We start from the raw sequence: 14719 nt of genomic DNA, 5'->3' as shown, positions 1-14719 counted from the left end.
GTGACTCACTTTTTGACTTTGCCCTGCGCTGCCACAGCCTCCATGGCCTTGCGAACAGTCTCCTCGTCGCCCAGGAACTGCATGGGCTTAACGGGCTTCATGTCCTGGTCCAACTCGTAGACAATGGGGATACCGGTGGGGAGGTTCAGCTCCATGATAGCGGCGTCGGACATGTCTGCGGGGGGGGGGGGGGGGGAGCAAGGATGACCCAGTTAGAGATCGACATGGTCCAGTTCTGACATGGGTGGAGGATTTGCAAAGCGCTTTCCCTTCGGATCATAGACCAAATGGCTGAACCTGTGGCCTTTTTCCTTTAGGTGGCCGCCCCGGCCTGCTGGACTCTGTGACCTTTGTGTGAAGGTTGTTACGTGCCGTAAGGTTCAGGGGGAGGGGTGGCTCTGCAGATCCTGATCGTCGCCCAGCTCCCTTCGACTCCGCCTCCCGGACTTGGTCACGCCCCGAGCTTCAACGCTACTTCCGCATTTATGACTTAAAACGCCATGGCGGGAGAGTAGCAGCAGCTCTGCTCACTGTTGGTTTTGTTATTGGATTGCTTGTGTGTTGATTGCTTGTGTATGACAGATTTCTGGTTTCCTGATCTCTGACTCTCGCTTTGCCCCTTCGGTACCTTGCCTTTGGTTTTGATTGTTTACTGATTTTGATCTCTTGCCTTCCTCCTGACTACTCTCTTTGCCTCGCCCCTTTGGTTGCTGTGTTGCGGCTTTGTGTTCTGTGTGTTCATTTCTGTTAAGTGCGTAGGGAGTGACTTTTGTTTTGCGTACGTGTGGCTTATTCTGTGTTTTGGTTAGGGAGTTAGGCTTAGTCTGTGTCCTTTTGTTTTCTCATCTTTTCATTTCGTTTAGAATTAGTTCGTTAGCGCTGTGTTTATTGTTTTGGCCGTGTCACTCCCGAAGTCTGTTACCCTATTGTTTGTGAAAGTCTGTGTGAATAAACATAAAAAAATACAAAAAAAGATCCCTTTGTTTCCTGTGTTCCCTTTTCCCATCCCCTGGTTGTCTTGTTTTCCCCTCTCCTTTCCCTTTACCTTTCTGACGGTCCTCTACCCTAGACTGAGGATCGTAACAAGGTCGCCTGTGCAACCTGAAGCCTCCCTCGGGCTCCAGTTGTGATGCCTGACCCGTCCGCTCCTCATGTGTGCCACGCCCCCTGATTACCCACGTGTGCTTCCCCGATTGTTTCCAGCCCCGTCTGATTATGTTGCCCTGCTTTAATGTATTTAAGTCCTGGTCTCCCCTGTTTCCATGTCTGTCATTGATGTTAGTTGGCGTGCGATGTTTCCTAGTCCTCGTTGCTTCAATAAATACCCGTTTACCCTGTTTTTGCCTGATCGCCTGCCTCTCTGCCCGTCACCCCGTCCGTGCACCTCACCCGCTATCGCCAGCCGTGACAGAATGACAGACCAAAAGAAGAAAAGTAAGCGGAGAAGGAGGAAGATCCCGGAAAAGCCGATCCGCCTGGGAGCCTGCTCGCTCTCCAGGCTTTGGATCTCGTCGGAGGACGAGGAGGAGGTACCCGTCCTGGCCCCAGCCCTGGGGACGATCCATCGGGGTACCTGCCCCGTGTCCATGTTCTGGCCCTCGAGCGAGGACGAGGAGGAAGAACCCTTCCTCTACCCTTACCCGGAGCCTGTTCTCTCGCCGTCCGTCTTCACGGACGTCGCGCTGCCTCCCGCCACCGCCGTGCGCCAGAGAAGGAGGAGGAAGAGACCAACGATCGCCCTGGGGGCGAGCACCCTCGTCCTTGCATCTCTCCCTGCAAGTGATCGGGAGCGTTTCCTGATCATTGCGAGGGTCCCCGGCGCTGCTAAGCTGCCTCCCCGGGCAGCTTCCCCGGTCCGGAGAACTCGCCGGGCCGCTGCGATCGCCTGGGCGGAGGAGCTCCCTCCGCTACTGCCCGTGGATGTCGCCCCAGGGCAGCCGCCGCAGTCAGCAGACCCTGCTTCCGGGCAGCCGCTGCCGTCAGCGGACCCTGCTTTCGTGCAGCCGCCGCCGTCAGCGGACCCTGCTTCCGGGCAGCCGCCGCCGTCAGCGGACCCTGCTTCCGTGCAGCCGCCGCCGTCAGCGGACCCTGCTCCCGTGCAGCCGCCAGCGCAGTCGCCTGCCCAGCCGCCTTCTCTGCCTGCGCAGCCGCCTTCTCCGCCTGCAGCAGCTCCCGAGGCGCCCCCTCCGCCTGCAGCAGCTCCCGAGGCGCCCCCTCCGCCTACAGCTCCAGTCCCTTCTGCCCTAGTCCCCGAGGATGTCCCAGAGGACTCCATCTTGGCTCCTCCCTCTCCGGAGGTGGAGGAGCTTGAATGGGACCCCTCGGGGAACTTCTTCGTGACTCCTCGTCCCTCACCCCGACGTGCCCGACCCTGACCAAGGGGCCTTATATCTGTGTCCCGTAGGGGGAGAGGGCATAGACGAAGGGCGGGGGTCCCTCCCGCCCGGCCCCCTGGTTTTCCCTCCCTCGCCTGCGCTATGGCTCGCGCAGCGCCTGCGGGTGCTTGCCCGCTGGGTCGGCAGTCGCCTGCTGGTCCCCCTCCAACACCTCGTCCCCTTGCCTATGTCCCTCGTCCGGCGTCTCGTCGGGCTCCTGCGGGCCCCCCGATGGCAGCTCCTCGGTCGCCTACGGGGCCTCTACCTTCGGCCCGTCCCTGGACGGCGCTGCCTGCGGCAGCTCTCCCCTCCTCCGGGCCTTCGCCGAGGTCCCTTCCTGCTTCCTTGTCCCTTTCCCCGGTGGCCCCTCCTGCTCCCTCCTCGGCCCCTGCCTTGGTCCCTCGCCCGGTCTCCTCGGCCCCTCCGGGGTCCCCTCCGGCTCCGGCCTCCCGGCTGGCTGCGGCCCCTCCGGCCGCCTCCCATCGCCCACTGGGGCTCCCTCGGGCTCCCCTTTGTTCCCCCGCCTTCTCTCCCTTCTCTCCTGCCTCTTTCCCTCCTTTCTCTGCTCCCCCTTTCTCGGTTCCTGGTCCTTTTGTTCTGCCCCGCTCCGCTCCTGGTTTCCCGTCGTTCCCTCCCGTCACTCCCGCTCCTTTTGTTCCTCCTGTTCCCTCTGTGTCCCCTTTCTTGGTTTGTCTCTCTGCTTTCCCTGTCCTGTGTCAGCTCCTATCTTACGTCCTGTCCCTTGCCTTGTTCTGCGTCTCCGTCTTGTTCCCGGTCCCTCGTTGATGGTTTTTGGTTCTTGTTTTCTAGGTTTTGGTTCCTGTCTCCCATTCGTCGCCTCCTCCCTGGCGCGCCTTTGGGGGGGGGGGTTCTGTGATGCCTGACCCGTCCGCTCCTCATGTGTGCCACGCCCCCTGATTACCCACGTGTGCTTCCCCGATTGTTTCCAGCCCCGTCTGATTATGTTGCCCTGCTTTAATGTATTTAAGTCCTGGTCTCCCCTGTTTCCGTGTCTGTCATTGATGTTAGTTGGCGTGCGATGTTTCCTAGTCCTCGTTGCTTCAATAAATCCCCGTTTACCCTGTTTTTGCCTGATCGCCTGCCTCTCTGCCCGTCGCCCCGTCCGTGCACCTCACCCGCCATGACACCAGTAGGCAGTGCTTATTAATAGAGTTGCCGTAACCCCGGAATGATACGGCAGCCTCTATGCAGCTGCAGGCCCTGCTCTTCTCTCGCCCTCATACGCCGTGTGACCTCTGACCTTTCCCAAGCGCTCCCCCCGAATCGGCCCTTGGCATCGGCGTCACCCACTCTCCAGGTGCTTGACGATGCCACGGAGACTGTTGCCATGCGCTGCGATGAGAGCATTCTTCCCAGCCTTGATCTCCGGCACGATGTGCTCGTTCCAGAATGGCAGGACTCGTGCGATCGTGTCCTTGAGGCTCTCTCAGCTGGGCAGTTCCCCCTCCTTCAGGCTCTTGTAGCTCCTCGACTGGGGGTAGGACAGAATTATAGCCGATTCACTCTGGTTGTCTGGAGCTGATATCCCAAACCGCTATTGCTCACCCGGTTAGTTAACAAACGTTTGGTTTAGTTCTGAATGCCAGTGACACTCTGGCTCCCAGGCTGTTACGCAGCATTCGGTTGAAATGTACTTTAAGTCCCGTAACCTGGAATCCAGAAAGAGGCGATTTTACACTTGTTTCTGGAGTTATGGTCTTGTGGGTCGCTGTTGTACGGATGACAGCTGTGTGTTAATCACCTGTACTTACCTGTTAATATCTAAGCAACATATCAGTATTCAGACAACATCATTTTTGAGCAGAGAAAAGGACTTGCTCTCTTTAACGTGGGAACTTGAGTTATTGCATTACGGCTCCCTATAGGTACACTGTCCAGACTGAAGCCTCACCAAGATGGACCCCCCCCCCCCAAATGCCTTTAGTTAAGTTCTTCTTGTTGGTTCTTCGAGTCTCTAGGAACAATGATCAAAATGCATTGGTTCCCCTCAGCCAATCCTTGCACTACGGTGGTGTGGTGGGGATGGGGGGGGGGGTGGACGACAGCCAATCCTTAACCAGAAATAATGGGCTGCTGTGCCGGCCTCTCGCTCTTACCTCACTGATGGTCTTGTAATAGGGGTGCTCCTGGTCCATGGAAGGGGGTGGGATGTCAAAGGATCGGTGCCAGATCTTCACCTGCTCCTCTCCATGCTTGGCCGCCGTCTCCGCCTTGTTGAGGCCTGTTAGGCCACCGTAGTGGCGTTCGTTCAGCCTCCAGCTGCGCACCACGGGCAGCCACATCTGGTCCGTGCCCTCCAGAATGGTCCACAGTGTCTTGATGGCGCGCTTTAGCACGGACGTGTAGCAGATGTCGAACTTGAGGCCGGCGTCCCGGATGGCCTGCCCCCCGCGCCGGGCCTCCTCCAGCCCCTTCTCACTCAGATCGGCATCGAACCAGCTGCAGAAGCAGTTCTCCTGGTTCCAGGTGCTCTCACCGTGACGCACGATTACGAGGCGGTGGGCGGTGGTCATGGCTGTTCCTCGCACTTTTACCGTCACGAGCAGAGTGGTGGCCTGACCCTCCCCTTTGGGGCACAGCAAGCTTCAGTTACAGCAGACACCCTCTTTTTATAGCCACAAACATGGCTGGGTGGGGCCTGTGCCGCATCAACCAATCCCAGCTCTCCAGCTGAAAGACTGACAGGGTAGCCAACCAATCCTCTGGACCTATGGGGCGTCTGTGAGCAGGAAGGGACAGAGTTAAAATAGCAACATGACTTTTACAGAGGGAGCTAAAGAAAAAACCTGTTAAAGATCAGATGGAGCCAGAGGCAGAGAAGAGGACGAGTAAAAGACCAATGGAGGGAGAGTCACAATGTATCTGTGCTACAGAATGGGCAGAATGAGCCTGCAGTGAATTAATAACAATGTATGTAGGAGCACCCACTCATCCAGCTGCAGGCACAGAAAATGTGCTGCACAACCTCTGAGTCCAAAACATCTCTGTCAACCAGCTGCTCAAGCCCCAGAGACAGCAGCCATTGTCTACATCGGTATTTTTCAGCCAGTGTGCTGTTAGAGCTGGCCAAGCGTCTATAAAATAAATTTAAGTATTAATAGATACATTTTTAACATATTTTAAGTGGCTTAGATGAAGAAAAAGCTCTGTGTATCAGGGAGGTCTTATTCATTTAATCACCCGGTAGGCAGTAAGCACACGTCTCACGTAATCAAATGCAACCAAAAATAAGAAAATAAGCTGCCGTGTAGTGAAAAGACAACAGTTAGGTCAACGCGAACAGAGGGAGGCACGCTGTATATTTTGCATGTATATTGTATTGTTGGGGGGGGCGGCACAGGATTGACCTGACTTTTGTTCGGCAGAAGACCATAAGGAAGCACATGGGAGGTGGTTGATGGGGGGGGGGTTAGATGGGGCCATGGGGGCGGCCCAGCATTCAGTAGGGGTGAGTAAGCATATCTGCAGTGATGACTCAGGATGGGCTGCGGCAGGAACCTCCCCCTGCCCCCCCGCCCCCAAAGTGAAGGTACCCAGGTGACATTCAGCCTTTCTGGGAATGTATTCGTGCAGCATTCACTCAAGGTAAGCCAACAAGCGTCTGGAAGGGCGTATAAGTAATATACAGTACAGATAGGACCCGGTACTGCAAGCAAAGTGGGGCTCCTCAGGACCAGCAGAGGCTCTGATCTGCTGATCACTTCCTCCTGTCACTCTAGCCAGGGATGCATGTAAATTGGTGCGGTCGAGGTTTTTGTGCCTCTAGTAAGCTGGAAAAGGTGTCTATCCAGCAACCCCCCCCTCCCCACAAGCTGGAGCTTCTGTCTCCGCCCACGCTGCCAGTTTCAGCCCCTCCTGAAAATATCACTGTCTTCTTTCTATTCCACCGACGTGTGCCGTCACTCTGGCTCATGCCATGCTCCTAGGTCCTGTCCTTGTCACCTGATTCAGTCTACCATACCCACCAGAGGTTTAGCTGGATTTAACGAAGTATTTCTGAAGGAAACATTATACTTCAGAGCAGTGTCTCCCAGTCTGGTCCTCGGGGACCCACTGCCAGTCTGTGTTTTTGTTCCCTAAGAGCTCCCTGCCAGACAGTCCACATTTTTGCTACCTTCCAGTTGCTTCCCAGCTCCCTGGACTGTCTGTGGCACCCCGAGGACTGGATTGGGAAACACTGCTTTAGTGGAAAAGAGATTAATATATGTCTGAGGAACTCAGGACATAGGCAGTGTCTAAATGATGCGGGTTAGACCTACCAGCAGGCTTCGGCTCTCCTTCACTCATGGGCAGCAGCCCTATGGCCTTTTATGGCAAAGTGGCTGTTTTCTGACTAGTACTGATTGCTCAGACTTTCGGCAGATCTCGCTCTTCACAAAGGTCACCACACTTTTCTAATCATGCTTTTGTTTCAAGTTATTCCCTGATTATTCTGTTTATGCCTGATCTATGATCAGGCATCTGGCAGGATGTTGTTAGCTTTTATTCCCGGGTATCTAACAGGGTCCTGTCCCTATCTGTGGTTGGATATCCGGTAGGTCCTTGTCTTTGTCTTCAATCGGGTATCTAACAGGGTCCTGTCCCCATCCGCGGTTGAATATCCGGTGTGTCCTTCTCTCTGTCTGCAATCGGGTATCTGATAGGGTCCTGTCCCCATCCAGGATCAGGTGTGTATCTGATAGGGTCACTTCCCTGTCCATGGTCAGGTATTCGACAGGATCCTATTCCCATCCCCAATTGGGTATCTGATGAGATCCCGTGCCCATCCAAAATCTTGTTTACAAGGGGTCCTGTGTCCCCGTCTATGACTGGATATCCGAGGCGGTCGTGTCCCCGTCTATGATTGGATATCCGAGGGGGTCGTGTCCCCGTCTATGATTGGATATCCGAGGGGGTTATGTCCCCATCTATGATTGGATGTCGGACGGGGTCGTGTCCCCATCTATGATTGGATATCCGAGGGGGTCGTGTCCCTGTCTATGAATGGATGTCGGAGGGGGTCCTGTCCCCATCTATGAATGGATATCCGAGGGGTTCGTGTCCCCATCTATGATTGGATGTCGGAGGGGGCCGTGTCCCCATCTATGATTGGATGTCGGAGGGGTCGTGTCCCCATCTATGATTGGATGTCGGAGGGGGTCCTGTCCCTGTATTTGATGGCATATGATGAGTAAATTGCCTTAAGTGGTTTTAAATTCTGTAACTTTTGTGGTATGTTTTCTGAAATATCCTGATCAGCATACTGTAAAGGGGGTATATACCAGTGCCCGCCTGCTTTAGTTGTACTTTACAATAAATAAATCTGTCTCAGTTCTGTCGCACATCTTGAGGAGTTTGTGTGTTATCATGTTATTCTGTGTCGGTTTATATTCTATGTGGGGAAGATGGTCTCCAAATGAGGGCTGTCCTCTTCATTACATGGGTCTCGTCCTGTGTTCTGCTTACTTTTGCACCATCTGAGCATGTGTATGTAGCCCTCTACACAAGGTGACCACACCCTTATTCCTTACAGCACCCTGAAGGTATATGCAGTTGCTGATCATTGGTAAGGAGATATGGATGTGCAGTGACCTACTAAGCCCACTTGGGGCAGCATTGTAGAATTTTGTGTGTGAGAGCGCCTTACTGCTGTCTCCGGTTTTCTGCATTGCAGAATTCACTCTCCTCCTGAAAGCAGGAAAACCTTATATAAATATTCCAGGAGGGATCATGGATACTTTTCTTTGAATGACCTTGGGTCCTTTTGCTGTTCTGGTGATTTCCTGCATCGGACAGAAGGTCTCAGGTTACTTCCTGCAAACCGACTTAAAGCACCCTTAAAGTTCCCTCCTTCCCTCTTACTTTCTATCATTTCTTGTCTGCTTAACTGCCTCCCTCTCTCTCTTTCTCTCTCTCTCTCTCTCTGGGCTCAGGACTGCATGCTGCTATATTGATTCTGTTTCTGCTGCCTCAGAAAATGCATGAGTTCTGCGTCGTATAAGAGTGGCTGCATCCCTCCAGGCAGAGGCACAGACTCGGCTCCCCGTAACAGCAGCACTCCCCGGCGCTGAGTGGCCATGACTTCCAGCGGCTATGAGCCCTTTTTCCCCTCCCTGTCGCGGAGACGCTTCCTGGACACCGGCCCCCGGGTGGCAGCACGGAGCGGCGTGATGCTCTCTTCTCGTTGCGCCGTCCCACAGAGGGCCTCCGTGCAGCTGGGCTGGCCCGTGCCCTCCTCCGAACTGGACTTCAACCGTGCAACGCAGGTGAGCTGCGAGTTCCGGCAAGTGCGCACGCAGGAGAAGGCCCAGCTGCAGGAGCTGAACGACCGTTTTGCCGGTTTCATTGACCATGTGCGCGAGCTGGAGCAGCGCAACCGCATGCTGGAGGCGGAGCTACTAGTGCTGCGGCGGCGGCACGGGGAGCCCAGTCGCCTGCGGGCACTGTATGAGCAGGAGAGCCGCGAGCTGCGGGCGGCTGTGGAAGAGGCGCGGGCCGAGATGCAGGCTGCCCACGGCCGGCGGGAGCGCCTGCGAAAGGAGTTGAGGAGTCTGCAAGAGCGCTATGAGGAGGAGGCCCGGGCCAGGGAGGAGGCAGAGGGCCGGCTGCTGGAGGCACGCCGTGGCGCAGATGAGGCTGCACTGGCTCGCACGGAGATGGAGAAACGGGCTGACGGCCTGCTGGATGAACTGGGCTTCCTGAAGAAGCTGCATGAGAGCGAGATCGCCGAGCTGCAGGTGCAGGCGCAGTACAGTGCACAGGTCAGCGTGCGTGCCGAGGCCGAGCTGGCCGGGCCCGACCTGACTGCTGCCCTGCGCAACATCCGTGCCCAGTACGAGCGGCTGGCACAGCGCAACATGCATTGCGCCGAGGACTGGTTCCACAGCAAGGCGGGAGCGTTGGCAGAGAGCGCCGCCCGCCAGAGTGACGTCATGCGCAGCGCCAGGGACGAGGCGGGAGAGTGCCGGCGCCAGGTGCAGGACCTGATCCTGGAGATCGACGCCTACAGGGGCATCAACCAGGCACTGGAGAGGCAGCTGCAGGAGCTGGAGGACAAGCAGGCTAGCGAGATCACAGCCATGCAGGTCAGTGCCAGTGCAGCGCTGCGGATTCCACAAGCGGGATCCGATCTGTCTAGCACGGGTACTGTGGCTATGTTATGTAGATGTAGCATGTAGATGTAGCACTGCTGAGCATGCCTCCCCTCCCCCCAGGACTCTATCAGCCAGCTGGAGGAGGAGCTGCGTGCCACCAGGGATGAGATGGCTCGACATCTCCGAGAATACCAGGACCTGCTCAACATCAAGATGGCTCTGGATATCGAGATCGCTGCTTACAGGTCAGTAGCAGGATGCCCTCGAAAACTGGCTTTTAAAGGTTTCCATTTAAAAAAAAAATAAACCACTATGAACATAATGGTGATAGTCATTCACATTTAATTGTCTAAGACAATATATTTTCAATACATTTTTTCACTAGCAGCCTGACTACACACCTCAAATCATTACTTAAAAACCTTTGAACAAATGTGAACACAATTTTGGTTTGGGATTAAAGACCTTTAATGAGCATTAGTGAACTCCAGTCCTGGTCCTCAGTGGTGTGGTGTTTGTACTACACTCCTGTTTTAGAGTATTAGTGAATGCCAGTGCCAAAGAGGATCATCTTATTGGTGTGGAGTTTGTACTGCACTCCTGCTTTAGAGTATTAGTGAACTCCAGTCCCAAAGAGGATCATCTCAATGGTGTGATGTTTGTACTTCACTCCTGCTTTAGAGTATTAGTGAACTCCAGTCCCAAAGAGGATCATTTTAATGGTGTGGTGTTTGTACTACACTCCTGCTTTAGAGTATTAGTGAACTCCAGTGCCAAAGAGGACCATCTTATTGGTGTGGTGTTTGTACTACACTCCTGCTGTAGAGTATTAATGAACTCCAGTCCTAAAGAGGATCATCTTAATGGTGTGGGGTTTGTACTACACTCCTGCTGTAGAGTATTAATGAACTCCAGTCCCAAAGAGGACCATGTTATTGGTGTGTCTTGCTGGGGACTCTATGCTAGACACTCTAATAAATGAATTTTCACAATTCTCTCAAACCACGTACAGGAAGCTGTTAGAAGGAGAGGAGACACGCTTTGGTGTGGGTGTGGTCGCCAGCCTGCCTGTGGCACCCTCATTTACCCGCCCAATGTTCACTCTGTCACCTGGCCTGAGCTCTGGCGCCCCCTACCTGTTCAGCACGCGTCTGCTCAGCACGTCCATCTCCTCTGCAGATGAGATCATCAGCATTACCCGGGCGCATCGAGCTGAAGCCAGCCTGCCCCCAGAAGATGAGGAAAAAGAGGAGGAAGAAGAGGTAGAAACACAGGAAGAAGCAGGTCAGTTCAAAGAGGCGGCAGGAGTGGGGGTGGGAGGGGTTAGGATGGGAGGGGTTGTGGTACCCAGAGTTCTGTGCTCCATACTTATTTAAAGATATACATTCTCTTTGCATATCTGCATAACATGAGTTGTGAAATAGGAACATCTTTAATTGTTCTTCCTTTCCCAATAGGCTTATTTTTAATGTGCTTATTGCATATAAAAGTTCTAAGAAATATGTAAATGTGTTAACAACCTGATGATGAATACTCTCTGTCATTTGTTTACTTATTTAGGTTAAATTTACACAGTGATGCAAACATTGACGTTTATATTCCTGCTGCAGATGAGGATGGAGACAAAGGGGAAGCAGGAGCTGAAGAAGAGGGAGCAGAAGAGGAGGAAATGAAAGAGGATGGTGGGGATGAGGGAGATAAAGGTGGGGAGGAAGAGGAAGACCAAGGGGAAGGAGGAACAGAGGGTGCAGAAGAAGAGGCAGGAGAAGATGAGAAGGCTGAGGAGAAATATTCTGAGACAGATGAGGTATTAAAGAAGGAAGAGGAGGGAAAGGATGATGAAGATGTGGGGGAAAAGGAAGGGAAAGATGAGGAAGCAAAGGAGGAAGAGGAAGGAAAAGATGAGATGGTTGAGGAGAAAAAGGTAGGAAAGGAAGAGGAAGCAGAGGAGGAAGAGGAAGGGAAGGATGAGAAGGGTGAGGAGAAAATGGTAGGAAAGGATGAGAAGGCTGAGGAGGGAAAGGAAGGAAAGGATGAAAAGAAAATTGCAGGGAAGAATGAGGAAGCTGCCAAGAAACCTGAAACGGCAGTAGGTGGCGCTGAACAAAAGCTAGAGGAGAAGAAGGAAGGGAAGGTAAAGGAAGAAGAAAAGCCAAAAGAGAAGAAGAAAGAGTGAACGGCCGAGTGCGAAGTACGAATGAATACGAATGAATATTCTCGCCAAAAAAGGCAAATACAGCGAAACTAGATAGATAAACCACATGTAAAATCAAAAGGCGTAAAGTGAGCACAGCCACAAAGGTATGAATGCAGAAACAAATATGCCGCGATGCAGCTAAAGCGCACAGCATGACGCGAGATGGTGTCAATGATACACAAACCTGTAATGTTTGCAATGTCTAAACGGCTGATTTGCTCGGAATAAAGTTCACCTTTACTGAGAACAGTGCGTTTTCTCTTAGTCTTTATTTGTGATATTTACCAGGATAATTACACAGTAACCATTCATAATACGTTTTGTCGCCACTTCATCGGTCCTTCAAAATATCTTCACGAACTTATGTTTTGGGGGATGCTGATCACTGGCTTAGCTATACACGGTGCACAACATGCGTACGCACCCCATGTTACGTAGGTATATTCATAAATATTTACGTTTATGACCTGTGTTCCCCATCATCGTAACATCCCGTGAATCATTAAAACGCATCCTGCACTCATTGTTAGGAGTCTACTTACTTATACGTCACTTATTTTCGCTTGCAGTTACTCCTAAATTCCTTCCACGCTGTTTAGGAGTTATTGCAAATTGATGAGCAATCAATCGATGCTGTTTCGCGCACACGACTGGCAACCAATTGTTCCCATGTCCTGTAAGGAATTTAAAAAGCGCACAGCAAATTCACCATCAATTTACTGTGTTTTCAAATGCAACATCATTCTGATGGATCGGTTTCCAGTAATTAAAAATAAAATCACAGTAATCACAATGAATTAGATATAATGCACAATCATTTAAAATATATACAATTTATTCTGAAAAACGTGTTCTTAAGAAACGCGAAAATAGGTTGAGCCCTGCTGCAATTGGGTGCACTGAGGACTATGAGGCGAAAGGCTGGATGCGCGCGGGACGCCCCCCCCCCCCCCCCCCCGTAGAAAAATCCTGACTACGCCATTAAAAGCTGGTTAAATAAAAAAAAACCACTGACTATTATCCAGAAGCAAATTAAAACATTTAGTTTAAAGAAATAAGAAAAATAAAAATACGCCAGATACTTCCAAGCAAAGTATGCGTATAGAGTAAAGAGATGATATATTTCATATTTTTCCTAATACATCACGAAACGGGAAACGCTGAAACGTGCTCTAAGGAAGCCCCTTGTGTGATTTTCACTGTATCTGGTGTACATGAGTTTATTACAGCGCTGCTTCTGGGCACTATACCCTACATTGCAGTGAAAAGTCCGCAGAAGCTGTTTGGCGGAGCGGCGATGGGACTTTGGGAAATAGGCTATTATTTAAAGGCAGGGGCCGCCTCAGGTCTCAGCCTTAGACATTCTTAGAAATTCTGATCACACAGACTTGATACTCTGAATATTCAACTTAGGTCCAGTAGGCTATTGCTTACTAGGAGAATAAAGCTGGACCTGGCCAGACTCCAAGATCAGGCTAGTTCTAATGAGTTTGCATGCAGTTTGTGTGAGGAACTTGCAGACTTGGGTGTGACTGCCGATTGTAATGTGATGTGGGAGACCTTCCGTGAGAAGACCCTGAAGGTTGCCAAGTGTTGCTCTTGCTGGTGTTTCAAGGAGGAGTTGTTTCTTCTCACTAGGCACCCTGAATATTTTTGAGAGGGGTCACAGCACACGGTTTCATTGAAACTCCAGTCTGTACCGGAAACTAAGGACAGCTCCGAGGGCTCTGAGGGCAAAGAAGGAGGTTGTTAGAGGAATCGAATCTGTGAGCAATTGACATGCTATTTTCTAGCAACCCATGTCCTGCTTACAGAGGAATTGAAGCATTACATATCCAAATCTGCTTCTCAGAGAGTTGCAGTCAGGGTGGGTGATGGAATGGTTCAATTCTACCATCAATTGTATTGTGGCACTGAGGGTTCTCCTCAAGCGCAAATGCAAATATCAACAAAGTTTCTTTGGAGCCTTTTTTTGATTTTTTGTAAAGTGAAACTTAGCTGACCGAGCTTCCCTGTGGGACATCCTGAGACTTTGCAGGATCCCCTAGATCTCAGGGGTGGCCTGTACACTGGTACTGTGAGTGCTGTGCAGAGTAGAGGCAGAACCTCTGCATTCTTCTCAGTTGATACTGGGGTTTGCCAGGGGTGTGTTCTTGCTAATACTCTGTTCAATGCTTGCATGGACTGGGTATTGGGCAGGATTGTGGGGTCCAGCAGCTGTGGGGCATCTGCTGCTAAAGAAACATTCATTGATCTCGACTTTGCTGATGATGCTGTGATCTTCGTGGAGTCAATGGAGGCTCTGATCGGGGCTCTGGAGAGACTGAGCAAGGAGTCTGAGTGTCTGGGCTTGCAAGTGTCCTGGATATAAACCAAGATCCAGGCCTTCAATTCTCTTGGGCTCAGCCATCAGCAGTGCCTTTCTGCAGAGAGAACGTTAATTGTGTAGAGAAGTTCACTTACCTTGGCACTGACATTAATGTCTCTGGTGACTCGTCCTATGAAGTTAGTAGATGGATTGGAAGAGCATGGGGGACCATCAGGTCACTGGAAAGGGGTGTGTGGCACTCCTCATATCTTCATTAAAGGACGAAGTCTTCAGAGTCCTGGTGCTCCCCGTTTAGCTTTAAGGCTGCAGGATATGGACACTATCCAGTGAGCTGAGATGAAGATTGTACTCCTTTCCCACTGTGTTTCTTCGGACAATCATTGGGTACCACTGGTTTAACTTTGAATTTTAAAGTATAGTATTTCAGATAACAGTTTATGCCGACTGGTTTCTGTTCAAATTTTACAGGAGTGCAGTCCATGAGCGAAAGAGCCAAGATGATACAGTCCTCTATAGCTCTCTGGTCAGCCTTCCAAAGTTAAAATATCACCGCCAACATTCCTGACCATGACAACAGTGATTCTGAGCCAGACATAATAAATAATGGACTGCTGGATATTAATTTGTAAGAATTAACCCACAAAAAGGTCTCATTAAACAGATTTTTTGTAAACATACAAAACAATGTAACTTTAAAAAGAAATAATTCATTAGAAATTATATA

The 14719-nt window shown here is 51.6% G+C and overlaps 2 protein-coding genes across 2 annotated transcripts; one reads left to right on the top strand and one right to left on the bottom strand.

The window, feature by feature from the left end:
• Positions 1–5: 5 nt before the first annotated feature.
• Positions 6–5783, bottom strand: LOC125745815 (phosphoglycerate mutase 2-like). Its single transcript, XM_049019040.1, has 3 exons — positions 4493–5783; positions 3687–3867; positions 6–175 (listed from the first exon to the last, which is right to left on the bottom strand). The coding sequence occupies exons 1-2, from the start codon at positions 4907–4909 to the stop codon at positions 3823–3825; spliced, it is 462 nt and encodes a 153-aa protein (XP_048874997.1). The 5' UTR covers positions 4910–5783; the 3' UTR covers positions 6–175; positions 3687–3822.
• A 55-nt stretch (positions 5784–5838) lies between these two features.
• Positions 5839–11903, top strand: LOC125745802 (neurofilament light polypeptide-like). Its single transcript, XM_049019016.1, has 4 exons — positions 5839–9460; positions 9590–9714; positions 10482–10753; positions 11080–11903. Exons 1-4 carry the CDS (start codon positions 8453–8455, stop codon positions 11643–11645), a joined length of 1971 nt encoding a protein of 656 aa, XP_048874973.1. The 5' UTR covers positions 5839–8452; the 3' UTR covers positions 11646–11903.
• Positions 11904–14719: the final 2816 nt, after the last annotated feature.

This window comes from Brienomyrus brachyistius, chromosome 7, assembly GCF_023856365.1.
Source record: "Brienomyrus brachyistius isolate T26 chromosome 7, BBRACH_0.4, whole genome shotgun sequence".
NCBI classification, from domain to species: Eukaryota; Metazoa; Chordata; class Actinopteri; order Osteoglossiformes; family Mormyridae; genus Brienomyrus; species Brienomyrus brachyistius.
Note: the sequence above shows the minus strand (reverse complement) of the source record. Positions and strands in the feature narration are given on the sequence as shown.

Bases quoted from the DNA above. Each gene is read 5' to 3' on its own strand.
- LOC125745815 (XM_049019040.1), bottom strand. From the start codon at position 4,909: ATGACCACCGCCCACCGCCTCGTAATCGTGCGTCACGGTGAGAGCACC. The intron at 3,868-4,492 runs GTAAGAGCGAGA...TCCTACCCCCAG, and splicing joins ATTACAAGACCATCAGTGAG to TCGAGGAGCTACAAGAGCCT.
- LOC125745802 (XM_049019016.1), top strand. From the start codon at position 8,453: ATGACTTCCAGCGGCTATGAGCCCTTTTTCCCCTCCCTGTCGCGGAGA. The intron at 9,461-9,589 runs GTCAGTGCCAGT...CCCTCCCCCCAG, and splicing joins GCGAGATCACAGCCATGCAG to GACTCTATCAGCCAGCTGGA. The intron at 10,754-11,079 runs GTCAGTTCAAAG...TTCCTGCTGCAG, and splicing joins AGAAACACAGGAAGAAGCAG to ATGAGGATGGAGACAAAGGG.